Raw genomic sequence first — 14,562 nt, 5'->3', positions numbered from 1 at the left:
CCCAACAGTGTGTGTGTGTGTGTGTGTGTGTGTGTGTGTGTGTGTGTGTGTGTGTGTGTGTGTGTGTGTGTGTGTGTGTGTGTGTGTGTGTGTGTGTAATCACACACACACGCACACGCACACACACACACACACACACACACACACACAAAATGACATCATTTAGCGGGAGATCTAGTCACTGGTAGAAAACCGGGTGTTGGCTCAACGGGAATGGAAAAAGACCACCCTGACAAACAAATGTGCAAACACACACACACACACGTGTGCGTTTGTGTGTGTGTTTGTTTGTACATGTTTTGGTGTGTGTGTGTTTGTGCCTGCATACTATTGTGTATGGGTGTTTGTGCTCGGAGTAGACCATCAGTGGGGAGCCGGGGCAGTTATATATGTCAGCTAGGGTGGCTCCTCTTATTACAGGTTTGGCTTACATTTATGTTGTCCATGTTGCCAATAGAGACCCACTTTTAAATAAGACCCATGTGCACAAAAAAAGCCTTCATGCACATTTGCAGACAGAAAAATGCACGCACACAAATACAACTGACTAGGCCAATGGACAGGACAGTTGGAAGGATTACATAGAAAAGTGGACGTGCTTTGTGGCCTATTTATCCACACTGGTATGCTTTTGAAGTATATCAAATTGCTATATTTTCTATTAAACACATTGGGGAAAAAAGACATCCAGAGGAATGCAGAGAAAAGGTCTTTGAAGATTGGCAAAAGAAATGGGGTGAGTGCCAAGCCTCCATGGATCATCGAGGCAGCGCAATGCATACGCAACCACACCTCGCCAGTGAGGTGGCAACAACAACAAAGGTGCTGTCTTTATTCTACTTGATCTGATCTGTAAAGCACTCCCAGATGTTCTCCCTCATGACGGACGACATGCGTCCAAAAACTCTTGCAGACTGATCCCACTGGAGAATCGCTTAACAATACCGGCCGTCTCCAAATACTCCCTTGTAAATGAAAATGTAATTTCATAATTTAAAGAACTAGAACTCTTGTAACTCTCTTTTCGTAGCTTTAGGAAACTCAAATGTATCCATGCTGTTGGTTGCGTGGGGTAGAGCCTGCAGTGTGCACTTCCAACGAGCCGTCTGTGAGCAGCCCTCGTTCGGTTCACCCCTCGACATCCTCTCCACGTCAACGGCTAGTTCAGCTCCTCAAACATCTGCCCCCAGCAGGGAGCGCCCTTCTCCCAGTGAGACGGAGACCCTCTCCGTGGGTTAACCTCAGGGCCCCCCCCCGTATCGCTCTGTGGTGAGGCAGCGGGCCGTACCCAGTCCCGTGACAGTGACGGCCGCCCGGGCCTGGGCGCTGCCGAAGTGGTTCTGGGCCTCGCACACGTACACCGCCTCGTCCTCCACCCACAGGTCTGCAGAGCACGGACAGGGGGGAGTGGAAGGTTTAACGGGGTTATCAGGTTCAGTTCAATACAGTTCAGTTCAATACAGGTCGATTCAATTCAATTCAGTTCAATTCAATACAGTTCAATTCAATTCAGGTAAATTCAAATAGCATTGTTATTCTGTTTCTTTAAGACGTGTGAGACAGACAAGATACAAGTACCAGGACAAGTCTAAAGTGGACTACTTCCAGGGTGGTAAGAAGTACTTTACTGACTACAGTAAGTCGTTCTCAGCTCCACCAGGTGTTCATACAGGATCCAGTATGGTATAGAACAGTAGACCACCCACTGGTCAGTATTGTATAGAACAGTAGACCACCCAATGGTCAGTATGGTATAGAACAGTAGACCACCCACTGGTCAGTATGGTAAAGAACAGTAGACCACCCACTGGTCAGTATGGTATAGAACAGTAGACCACCCACTGGTCAGTATGGTATAGAACAGTAGGCCACCCACTAGTCAGTATGGTAAAGAACAGTAGACCACCCACTGGTCAGTATGGTATAGAACAGTAGACCACCCACTGGTCAGTATGGTATAGAACAGTAGACCACCCACTGGTCAGTATGGTAAAGAACAGTAGACCACCCACTGGTCAGTATGGTATAGAACAGTAGACCACCCACTGGTCAGTATAGTATAGAACAGTAGACCACCCACTGGTCAGTATGGTATAGAACAGAGGACCGCCCAGTACAGTAGAGGAGGACCACCCAGTATTGGGGGAGGACCACCCAGTACAGTAGAGGAGGACCACCCAATACTGGGGGAGGACCACCCAGTATTGGGGGAGGACCACTCACTGATGATGTGCAGCTCCCCGCGGCTCTGGGTGATGGTGCTGGGGGAGGGGCCCCGGTGGAGGAGGGAGGAGCCATCCCCCCGTCGCCAGGTGACCAGTGGCTCAGGGTAACCGTGGGCGACGCACGCCAGCGTCACGTTGGAGCCCAGGTCGGCCGACACATCGGCCGGCTGCTGAGAGAACGTGGGCAGGGCTGTGGGAGAGATGGGTGGGGATTGATGGTGGTGAGGGTGGGGGTGGGGTTGGTGGTGGTGATGGTGGTGATGGTGGTGGTGGTGGTGGTGGTGGTAGTGGTGTAGGTAGTGGTGGTGGTGGTGGTGGTGGTGTAGGTGGTGGTGGTGTAGGTGGTGGTGGTGTAGGTGGTGGTGGTGGTGGTGGTGGGGAAGGTGGTGGATAAAGAGTGTTTAAAAGGCTTAGACTAGCAGTCCTTCTGTGTCTCAATCGGTCAGGAATGAGGTCATCCCTTTGTATTTGACTGAAGGCCCTGTGTACCTCAGAGTGTGTACATTCTACAGCAGTAAAGTAGGCTCGCTTTGTGCTTGCTAGTGAAGGGTGACGTGCTAGATAGTGAGCTCATCTCATAATAACGGGACTCAAGCCTAGAATCAGTTTTTATCTGCACTGCCAAGGTGAGGCATTCAAAGCCCGTCCCTATAATCCCACTGGGATCGGAGGTTGACATGGCGGTGACAGCGAGCTGTGTTCTCCTGCTGTTGTCCTGTGATGCTGCGTTGTCTCTCAGGGCGTCTGAGCTCACCTCCCACGTCCAGGGTGATGCTCCCGGAGGAGGTGCCGGCCGAGTTCCCCGCCACGCAGGTGTAGCCGCCGGCGTCCGCGGCCCGAGTGTCTGTGATGGTCAAGGTGCCGCCCAGCGCGTCCACCTCCGACCGGAGGGACCGGCCCCACGGTGTCTCTCCTGGGGGGCAGGAGGGCTCTGGTCAGGGTAGGCTGAGGTGGGCCTTACCTTAGTGACAGGGACCCCTTAAGATCCACTGAAGACATCAGTGGATCTCCCTTAAGCCCGCACGGCGTCTGGAGTGTCTCACGGTGCGGTGGGCGCACGTGGACCAGATGAGAACCATTGGAGAGCATCCCCTGACTGACTGACTCACGGACGGGGGGGGGGTTAATTCATGAGGACATTTCTAGTTAAAGGCTATAGATAGCTGCAGTAGAGAGGCTACATAGAGCCGGTTTAGTGCACAGGAGAAGGAGTGTGTTGTGTGTTCGTCCTACCTTTGTACCACCAGATCTCAGGCTGAGGGATCCCTGTCGCTGAACAGGCCATGATGGACGTCTCTCCCAGACCGACGAGGATCTCGCTGAGAGCCACCGTCACCACCGGAGACTCTAGAGGAACCCAGGTCAACGTTCAGGTAACACAACTGGGGTTCAAACTTTCATTTGATTATACCTGTTCACCACGAATTTATATTGGTGTTGGCACAGAACCACTCTGCATGCCCGCGTGTGTGCGTGTGTGTGTGTGCGTGCGTGCGTGTGTGCGTGCGTGCTCACCGATGTAGGTCAGGGTGGAGGACTGCGTGTGCGTCCCGGCCTGGTTGGTGGCCAGACAGCCGTACACCCCGGCGTCTCCCCGCTCCATGGTCCTGATGACCAGCGCTCCATCGGGACTCACCCGGTGTCTTCAGCAAACAACCAGAGGAGGAGTGTCAACAGAGCACAGAGCAGCCCCAGGACAGACACAGCGGACCTCCTTACAGAACTCGTCCTCTGTAGGGGGGGTGGAGCTCCTGGACAGACTGCAGCTGTAGGGCCTCAGATGGAAGGTGTCCCCTACCTGCTGGATCCCGGGATGAGGACGTCGTTGTGGGTCCACACCAGGCGAGGGGGGGGGTGGCCGCGGGCCGAGCAGCTGATCCGGGCCTCCTGGCCGCTCACGAAGGTCTGCTTCTGGGGCTGGACGGACACAGTGGGCGGCTCTGGGGGGACAGACAGACGGCCTGTTAATGTACGGATACAGTATACTGAAGAAAACGCTGGAAGGTTCTGGAGGGACAGACAGACGGCCTGTTAATGTACGGATACAGTATGCTGAAGAACACGGTGGAAGGTTCTGGAGGGACAGACAGACGGCCTGTTAATGTACGGATACAGTATACTGAAGAACACGGTGGAAGGTTCTGGAGGGACAGACAGACGGCCTGTTAATGTACGGATACAGTATGCTGAAGAACACGGTGGAAGGTTCTGGAGGGACAGACAGACGGCCTGTTAATGTACGGATACAGTATGCTGAAGAACACGGTGGAAGGTTCTGGAGGGACAGACAGACGGCCTGTTAATGTACGGATACAGTATACTGAAGAACATGGTGGAAGGTTCTGGAGGGACAGACAGACGGCCTGTTAATGTACGGATACAGTATGCTGAAGAACACGGTGGAAGGTTCTGGAGGGACAGACAGACGGCCTGTTAATGTACGGATACAGTATGCTGAAAAACACGGTGGAAGGTTCTGGAGGGACAGACAGACGGCCTGTTAATGTACGGATACAGTATGCTGAAGAACACGGTAGAAGGTTCTGGAGGGACAGACAGACGGCCTCTTAATGTACGGATACAGTATGCTGAAGAACACGGTGGAAGGTTCTGCAGGTCAGACTGCAGAGAGATTAACCTTTTGAAACAACAACAAAGGATCTCCCTCTCCCTCCCCCACATGCACACACTGTGATTGACGGGCAAGATGGACCAATCATGGTCGAGATGCCCTGATCAGTCAGGGGGGAGATGTCCTGATTCATGGACCCCGGAGGTCCGGTCCTCCCCAGCGCTGAGCGGCTGAGTCAGGAGCCGTGGAGGAATGCAGAGCTCCATCCGGGGCGTATCAATCAGCGGCCCCCTGACTGACGCGTCCTCCTCTACCAGAGGGCGGCGACTCTTCTCCGCCGAACCCCCCCCCCCCCGTACCTCAGCCCCCCCGTACCTCACCCCCCCGTACCTCACCCCCCCGTACCTCACCCCCCCGTACCTCAGCTCCACTGACACTGAGTGAAACATCTGAACTGATGCGGGCGGAGAAGTTCCCTTTCGACAGCTCCCGAGGCTGACGAGTGTGTGTGTGTGTAGAACCACACACAAACACACACACACTCCACCTGCCTCCCCCTCAGACAGTAGGTCAGCCTGCCCTACGGGGGGAGTGACGTCCCAGTGCTCTCTCTCTCTCACACACACACACACACACACACACACACACACACACAGGCACAAACATATTCACACACCTACACACATACCACTTGCATTACTTCACATTATCCTTTGTGTGATGTTTAAACTGCAGAATGTATCACACACACGGTGCGTTAGGTGTCAGCAGACTCGACCCACTTCAAAGGGGGTTGATGACTGGGATGGGACGGGCCAGACGGCAATTAGGACACCCTGGGGCTTAATGACAGCTGTACGAGAGAGGGAGAGCGAGAGAGAGAGAGAGAGAGAGAGAGAGAGAGAGAGAGAGAGAGAGAGAGAGAGAGAGAGAGAGAGAGAGAGAGAGAGAGAGAGAGAGAGGGGGAGAGAGACACAGAGAGAGAGAGAGAGAGGGGGGGGGAAAGAGAGACAGAGAGAGAGAGAGAGAGAGAGAGAGAGGGGGAGAGAGAGAGATACCTCGCAGACAAAGCTGAACGTTTTATCTCTCGTTTGAGTCTTAACAAACGGACGAGGGAGCAACAGAAGAGGAGTCCCGGAGCCTCGGAGCCTTCATTCACACTCAGGGTGGAGGCCTTCGCCCCGGGCCTCAGACAGCCCCCACCAGGCTGTCCTCCTCACAGCCTGGTGGGGGCCGTCCTCCTCACAGCCTGGTGGAGGCCGTCCTCCTCACAGCCTGGTGGAGGCCGTCCTCCTCACAGCCTGGTGGAGGCCGTCCCCCCCACAGCCTGGTGGAGGCCTTCCTCCTCACAGCCTGGTGGAGGCCGTCCCCCTCACAGCCTGGTGGAGGCTGTCCCCCCCACAGCCTGGTGGAGGCCGTCCTCCTCACAGCCTGGTGGGGGACGTGTTATCTGAGGTTATTTAAGGAGGCAGGACAAAATACTGCAAGGTTTTACAGGATTTTGGAGGGAATCCCTTTTAAACTAAAGCAAAATGCTTATGTGATGTTTGTTTAGGACCTGTTCGACCCTAGTGACCCCTGCCTTCATTCTAGGACAGATCGGTTCACAAGCTCCCATTGCTATGGAACGCTGCCAGCGTCACTCTTTCAACAAAACGCACTTAAGTTCAGACACAACTTACTAGTAATTACTGTCTACATCTGGAGGCTGGACTGCATGCCAAAATGGATGCTGGCCAACCTCTATTATTTTAATAAAGGCACCATGGCAATAATGCATTGATTATTTATATATTCATGTTGAATTTTTTTTTTTGGGGGGGGGGGGGTGCAATGAACGGATGGGATTCCTATCTGTCACTAGAGACTGACTGTAAAGTTATCTGTCTCTGGCTGACAAGCTGACAATGATATATAAATCAATAACCCGCTGATAATAAGTCTCGCTAATTTCCTCATGCGCTTTTCAGTTGCCCAGTGACAATTCTATCAACCATCTTTAATATTATTTTCAGCAGATAATAGACCACTTTATTAAAAAAGGGCTACCACTGGTGCTACTGGAGGCCAGTGAGGGCTACCACTGGGGCTACTGGAGGCCAGTGAGGGCTACCACTGGGGCTACTGGAGGCCAGTGAGGGCTACCACTGGGGCTACTGTGGAGCGGGCCGCCATGTCCCATCTGGTTCTGATCATCAGAGCTGTGATGGCCCAGCGGCAGCAGGAACAGCAGCAGGCTGGAGATGGAGAGAGCTCTGCAAGCCGGAGGCTCACACACTAAATCATCTTCACACACACGCACACACCAGGCCTCCAGGTGAGTTATAGGGAGTGGTTTGGGGGGCAGAGGCCTATCATGCACTAGAAGATCCCCTATAAATCTTTGAAGTATAAATCATCACACATGCAGATGCACACATGCAAGCACTCACACTCACACACACACACACACTTACATTGTCAAAGCAAGTGTGTGTGTCTGTGTGTGTAATTGGTGAGCAAACTGACAAACACCTCAACCCACACCCTCACACTATTCTCCCCCCTCCACCATCTTCCGTACAGACACACCCAACACACACACACACATACACAATGAGTACACGCACACACACACACACACACACACACACACACACACACACACACACGTCACCTTGGACGGTGAGGTAGACCCGCGCCGAGGCCACGCCCCCCTCGTTAGCGGCCAGGCACTGGTACCAGCCGGCGTGCTCGGGGCCCACGGCGCTCAGCTCCAGGGAGAGGGCCCCCCGGGGGGCCCCGGGCGCCGCCTGGCCCCCCCACAGCCAGGTGAGGTTGAAGGGCACCGAGCTGACCACGCTGCAGGTGAGCAAGGCACCGGAGCCCGGGGGGGCGGTGACGTTAGCCCCCGCCGTGACGGCCGGAGGGGGCTCTGGAGGGAGAGAGAGAGAGGGTGGAGAGAGAGAGGACAGACAGACAGACAGACAGACAGACAGACAGACAGACAGACAGACAGACAGACAGACAGACAGACAGACAGACACAGACAGACAGAGGGGAAAGAGCAGTGACTGATGTTAGACACAAGAGTGATGTTAACAAAACACAGACTGAGCGCTCCCAGCCTGGCAGTAGAAACAGGCCGATAACAAATCATGGCTGCCCCAAAGGGGAGCGGCAGTGCCAGCAGTGTGCAGAAGCTGCTGGTCTACCTCCTACACTGCAGCACTTCCTCCTACACTGCCCCGGATTAAAAAATGTCCGCAAAATATATTTTAGCAAATTCGGCCAAAAATACCCACATTTTATAAACTCCCATGTAGACCAATTTAAAATATTAATGGGAGAGAGAAAAGAGAACTCCGTCCTCGCAGGACAGTATGTTTCAGCTTGCCACAAAATTGATCTGACATTCTCTTTTCTTATTATACGTAATATTTGTAATACTTTGGCAACACTGTTTGGTTTACCACAATAGTCATGCCAATAAAGCTTTTTAAATTAGAATTTGAGAGGAGAGAGTGAGGTTGACCTTGTTGTTGTTATTGTTGCTATTGAAAGTGGAGATCATTATCTCCATTGCTGTCCTTCACATTATTTAGGAATTTCAACTCAATACTGCTCCACTAATTTCGTCTGTAACGGGACTGAATCAAATCGAACTCAGCTGAATCATTACGATTCTCACTGTCCTGTTTCCAGTGGCACTGAGGACTGATGAGGACCTTCTATTGGGTAAGGAGACCCACAAATGATCTTTAGGTTGGGGGCGCGGTTCCTCGTCAATGTCTCTCTGTGCTGCACACAAACATCAGCACATCTGGAACTGCACCAGAAGGGCCTTTTGGGACTGAATGGACACTTAAGTAACTATTAAAATGATTTTAAAGGATAAAGGAGCATATTAATAGATCCTGATTGTGTACATATGACCTGATTAGGCGCTGACGTCTATTGTTGAGCAACTCCACCACAAAGCCCCATAGCTCCCACTGGGTGAAGTGTGAATCCCAGGTTTGGGCTACATTCCCCATAAGGTTTCATTCAGTCTGCCATCTCAGAGCTGAGGCCCTGAGCCAATAAATCTGCCTCAGGTCCCTTGGTGCTGCAGGATTCCAACCATACACACATAATCAGGCCACTGCCAAAGTATCAGAAGTGAGTGTGAGCACATGTTCCACCGAGCAAGACGTAAACTGCACTGTTAATCTTGCCGGACCATTTGACTTACGGTATGTGTGTGTGTGTGTGTGTGTGTGTGTGTGTGTGTGTGTGTGTGTGTGTGTGTGTGTGTGTGTGTGTGTGTGTGTGTGTGTTTCTGCGTGCATTTGAAGAGTGCATAACGAATGCACTCTTCAAATTAGTCTGACACTTATTGTGGCGAGCAACTAACATTTCTGGCAACCTATCGAAACCATTAAGCTGTTTGCACACACATTACTGCCGGCAGTGTTTTGGCCAGGGCCCGGCTCTATCTGAAGGCCCCAGCTCATTACAGACGGTGATGGAGGGTGGCGGTCATGCTCCAGCTCACCGTCTACAGATAGGAAGGAGAACTCTCGCTTAAACTAAACAATGAAATAACTAGAGCCTGTGGCTGAAGTTAAGGTCTTTCAGTTCCATTCTCCCTGATCTGTCTGTCTGTGAGTGAGGGCATTCATAATGAGTTAGTTTATGTGACAGAGAACACGTCATTAGCAGATTATTAGAAGGTGGACGTATCACAGGAGATACATTGACACGCTAGCCAAAGGCACCACAGTGGAAATAATTTGTTCCGTTTCTGGAAATCATCACGACATGAACATTCACAGAAACTTAGACCCAAAGCTATTTCTTTAGCAGATAACGTAGTGGGGGCCTGACTGACCTGCCCTCCCTAACCTTTGCCAGGAGCTCGTCCTCCTGCCTGGTGTGGGGTCAGATCAGTGTCCTGCAGCAGCGTGGATGGTGGTGTGGTGTGGGTGCCCGGGTTCCCCTCCGTTACCTGATACGTCCAGGAAGGTTCTGGCTCGGCCCGTCCCCGCGCTGCTGATGGCGATGCACTCATAGTGGCCCTCGTCCTTCAGGGTGACCAGGGGGATCTCCCAGGACGCCGTGTCTGACTCCCTGAGAACCGTCAGTCAGTCAGTCAATCCAGAGCTATGAACAACCAAGACTGATGCATCAATCCAGATCTATATGATCAACCCAGACTGATGCATCAATCCAGAGCTATGAACAACCCAGACTGATGCATCAATCCAGATCTATATGATCAACCCAGACTGATGCATCAATCCAGAGCTATGAACAACCAAGACTGATGCATCAATCCAGATCTATATGATCAACCCAGACTGATGCATCAATCCAGATCTATATGATCAACCCAGACTGACGCATCAATCCAGATCTATCTATGAACAATGCATCCTGATCTATCCATTGGTCTGTCTGTCTGTCTGTCTGTCTGGTCTCCACAGCCCGAGGTCAGCACACCGCTACCTGAAGAGCTGGTCGGCGCCCAGCCGGCGCCCGTCCCTCGTGAAGCGCACGGTGTAAGGGATGAGGCTGTCCACCAGGCAGGGGATGGCGCCGCCCTGGAGGTAGTACCCAGGGGTGGTGGCCGGCATCACCACCGTGGGGGCATCTGCCAACAAGAGGAACATGTCACCTGGGTGATACGAGGCCGCCCATCCTGCCCCCCTGCCCTCTGAAGAGTAGCTGATACTCACACAGCTACGGCTAACCCTAACCGTTAGGGTTAGCCGTAGCTGTGTTAGTTAGGGTTAGCCATAGCTGTGTTAGTTAGGGTTAGCCATAGCTGTGTGAGGTAGGGTTAGCCGTAGCTGTGTTAGTTAGGGTTAGCCGTAGCTGTGTGAGGTAGGGTTAAGGTTAGACGTAGCTGTGTTAGTTAGGGTTAGCTGTAGCTGTGTTAGTTAGGGTTAGCCGTAGCTGTGTTAGTTAGGGTTAGCCGTAGCTGTGTTAGCCGTAGCTGTGTTAGTTAGGGTTAGCCGTAGCTGTGTGAGGTAGGGTTAGCCGTAGCTGTGCTAGTTAGGGTTAGCCGTAGCTGTGTTAGTTAGGGTTAGCCGTAGCTGTGTGAGTTAGGGTTAGCCATAGCTGTGTTAGTTAGGGTTAGCCGTAGCTGTTTTAGTTAGGGTTAGCCGTAGCTGTGTGAGTTAGGGTTAGAGTCAGGGACGCGGGAAGTCAGTCCGAGGGGGGGTGTTGAGAGTCTTGTTACGTATTTTAGGAACACAAGCTGTATTTCCCTCACTTAACCAATAGGGGGTAGGACCAAATATATAAGCCGTAAATACTACACATAGCCACAAGGGAAAGCAGGACATTACTGAAGGCTACAATAGATACTTTAGCCACAGAGGGCAGCATCACAGACCAGGCGAGGAAAACCGAGGATTACGTCACACCGGTTTCTCTCCGAGTCTTCCGGTCCTCGCTGAGTCCATAAAGAAGACCACCTGGCCACGAAACCTTTAGAACTCTCCCGGCAGCGATTACCATACGTGGGTTTGTGGTTAGGATCAGCTAGGAGAACACTCTCGCACGTGCTAAGGCACATCTCCAATCTCTCTTTACTTCAGAGCATCAGTTTACCATACCGAAAATACTTTATACAAATAAAGTCTCGTTAAAGCTATTCCTTTGGATTCGACCCCTCTTTCCAAGAAAAACATTGCAGTCTATATAATGACGTCATAATAAATGCTGCGCAACATCCATTGTTTACAGAGACGAGATGACGGGTGACGTCACATTCAGGGCTCCGCTCTGATATACTACTCTACTGGTGTGTAAAAAGACTAACTCTGCCAACTAGCCACTGTTATTCACAAACGTTAGCAAGTAAACAATGTGGAAATTAGTCAACTCGGCTGATACTGTGCTGAAGTTCACAGACTAACATGCCGACAAACTTTTGCGGTCCGGGATTATACGCAGCGTTATAACAAGGATTCAGGAGGTTATTTCTAAAGGTTTACAAAGGAAAGTGACAATAAAAGAAAGCCTTCATTTTCATCCAGAGTTACGAGTTGTCTGATATGAGGAAAGTGACGGTTTCTCCGTCAAATGAACCGTCCGTCTTTGCTTTTTTTTTGCCAACCAGTCTGTCCAAAACAGTCTGCGCAGTCATATGCTCCTTACCTACTGCTTGTGACATAAGCGCATTAATTGGGGTCCTTTTAAATGCCGCCAGCTGCTTATGGCTTCTGTATGGAAACAAGATTTTTCATGCTCCCGAAACTTTTGACCTGCCTTCCGCCAATTGCCAAACCCTCCTTTAATGAAGTTGCCAGCATTAATTATCCCGTCTGCCCTGACAAGCTTTTTTTCTATTGCAGAGCAGCACACGAAGCATAACGCGTGTCGGTTTCCCCCACGTGGGGTAGCCACGTCCACTGGCCAAACCAACCAACCTTAAATGACCGGCTAAGGTTCTCACTTGCCGATCGCAAGTGGCTGGGAAGTGAAACTCCTTTGGCTGGCAGGGCTCTTCACCAACAGAATAACTAGTTGTTGCGGCTGCCGGCAGTTGCACGTTAGCCAAAGCCAAGATATTAGGATCGACCGGAGGGGGTTAGCATCATTGTTGCCGGCGCAGTCGACACTAGGCTCGACCGGAGGGCGCGGGCCATTGTTGCCGGTGTCACACCAAATTTGTACCGGGTGCCAAATTTGTACCGGGTACGTAATCCATACGTAATCCATTCCAAACCTGCCTGGAAACAGATGATCGCGGACGACCGCGTCGATTGACGTAGGAAGGTTCAAGAACATTCGCGGTTAAACACTCGGTTTACTACACATTAAACACAGAGGTTACTAGCTAAATTCGATTAAACAATTAAATGCAATACAAATATAAAGTTAGGAATGCTAATAAATGTAATTTGTAAAGTTAGGGCTATCGGTCTTGTCGCGCTCAATGAACGACTTCGCGAATGTTCTTGAACTAAATGAACGACTTCGCGAATGTTCTTGAACATTCCTACGTCAATCGACGCGATCGTCCGCGATCATCTGTTGCCAGGCAGGTACAAATTTGGCACCCGGTACAAATTTGGTGTGACACCGGCGCCGTCTTGCAGCAATAGCGTCTGTGAACATGAACTCTGTTCCTCAGGGATGCTGGGGAGACAGCGGGCTGCTGACAGGGAATCGGATGACCGGCTGGTGTTTTGATGAAGTTTTGCCTTCTTCGGGCCAAAAAAAATCCGAAATACATATTTTCTGCGACATGTTGCACTTGTAACAAGCTTGACTTTTTGAATTTTCCCGCCGCGCATAGCATTGTTCTGCGTTGTGCGTCATAGCCTACTTCAGCCTACACGGACAATGTTCTAAATAAAATGAAATGATAATATGATAAATATCATAAAAAGGGTGGATGTCAATAATTAATGAAAAATCATGTTGAAAAATAATCACCCTAAGCACCCCCACTTCCCGCGTCCCTGGTTAGAGTTAGCCTTAGCTGTGTTAGTTAGGGTTAGCCGTAGCTGTGAGAGTTAGGGTTAGGGTTAGCCTTAGCTGTGTTAGTTAGGGTTAGCTGTAGCTGTGAGAGTTAGGGTTAGACTTAGCTGTGTTGGTTAGGGTTATGGTTAGCCTTAGCTGTGTTGGTCTGCAACGTTATTCAAAGTTTTTTTGTGTACTATTACTGATTGCAGTCTGCAGTCATTTCCTACCTATGCAGCCTCACTTCATGGTGAGGATATCATTGTAAAGAAGGACAACTGGTTTGATTTGACTGTGGGCCGACCTGGGACGATGCTGGAGAAGGACACGCTGGAGACCCTCTGGAACAGGACGCCCTCCCGGTCGTACCCGGACACCCGGATGAAGAAGGCCTCACTGGGGGGGATGAACTCGGTGATGTTCCACAGGCCGAACGGCTGGCGTCCGGGGTAGGAGAGGATGGGGAGGGTCTTCACCACCTCCCCCGTGATTGACACCAACTCCAGCCTATCCAGGAGAGCAGGAGGAGCCAGCCCCGTGGTGTTGAGCAGGATGTGGGTGGGGATGCCTGTGAGGGTGTTGACATACCGTCAGAGGTCAGTCCCTCAAACGTTTATTCATTAATAACTCAAAGCCTAGAGAACTACTAGCACAGGGAGAGAGAGGACCCCACATCAACCATGCACTCCATCTTTATTGATCCACCACATTGGACCGGCCAGAGAATGTGTGAAAGGACGAAGGGATGAAAGGACCGAGCACAAACGTCCCACAGACCCAAAGAGGGACCAGACGGCTCAGCTCACTGACCCTGCACCGGCCGCCGGGACGTCTTCCTGAAGTCCATGGTGGGCTTCTGGGAGAAGCCGGCGCGGAAGTCGATGGTGCTGAGGCCGGAGATCCGGACCGAGTGCCGTCCCTGGCTCGACGTCTGCAGGAAGAGGCCACACGCTTTAGGATCTCTGCTGGGTTTGTCCCGTTTTTTTAAATATAAATACAAATCTGTTTCTTATAATCTGAAAGAAAATGTGGTCAATATTGCAGCAGAACATCAAACATCAAGAACAACAAAAAACAAGTGGTTTTCTCAATAAATAGCATGTGAAGAGACTTCAAGACATAACGTCAGCATTTGTTTTCATAATATTCATGATTTAAATCGGGAATGGAGAAACTTGATATGGTTCGATTTAACTCAAAGTTTGAGGTTGATTTCTCACAATTGGATTAGATATAAAAAGGAATGCAAGCCAGCAGAACTGTTTAGTAACACACAGGCTCAGCCTCCTTGTGCAGACAGGATGCTCATGAAACTAAGTCACTCAG

At 51.1% G+C, this 14,562-nt stretch overlaps 1 protein-coding gene across 1 annotated transcript in view; it reads right to left on the bottom strand.

Moving 5' to 3' along the window:
* hmcn1 (hemicentin 1) overlaps positions 1-14,562 on the bottom strand; it is a 97,371-nt gene that overhangs the window by 63,965 nt on the left and 18,844 nt on the right. Inside the window, 11 exon segments of the mRNA XM_079740369.1 lie at positions 1,289-1,384; positions 2,224-2,415; positions 2,980-3,138; positions 3,459-3,572; positions 3,741-3,868; positions 4,024-4,165; positions 7,454-7,711; positions 9,767-9,888; positions 10,267-10,411; positions 13,541-13,804; positions 14,047-14,167. Coding sequence (XP_079596495.1) covers positions 1,289-1,384; positions 2,224-2,415; positions 2,980-3,138; positions 3,459-3,572; positions 3,741-3,868; positions 4,024-4,165; positions 7,454-7,711; positions 9,767-9,888; positions 10,267-10,411; positions 13,541-13,804; positions 14,047-14,167 — 1,741 coding nt within the window.

This window comes from Pollachius pollachius (assembly GCF_949987615.1).
Source record: "Pollachius pollachius genome assembly, chromosome: 7".
NCBI lineage: Eukaryota > Metazoa > Chordata > Actinopteri > Gadiformes > Gadidae > Pollachius > Pollachius pollachius.
Note: the sequence above shows the minus strand (reverse complement) of the source record. Positions and strands in the feature narration are given on the sequence as shown.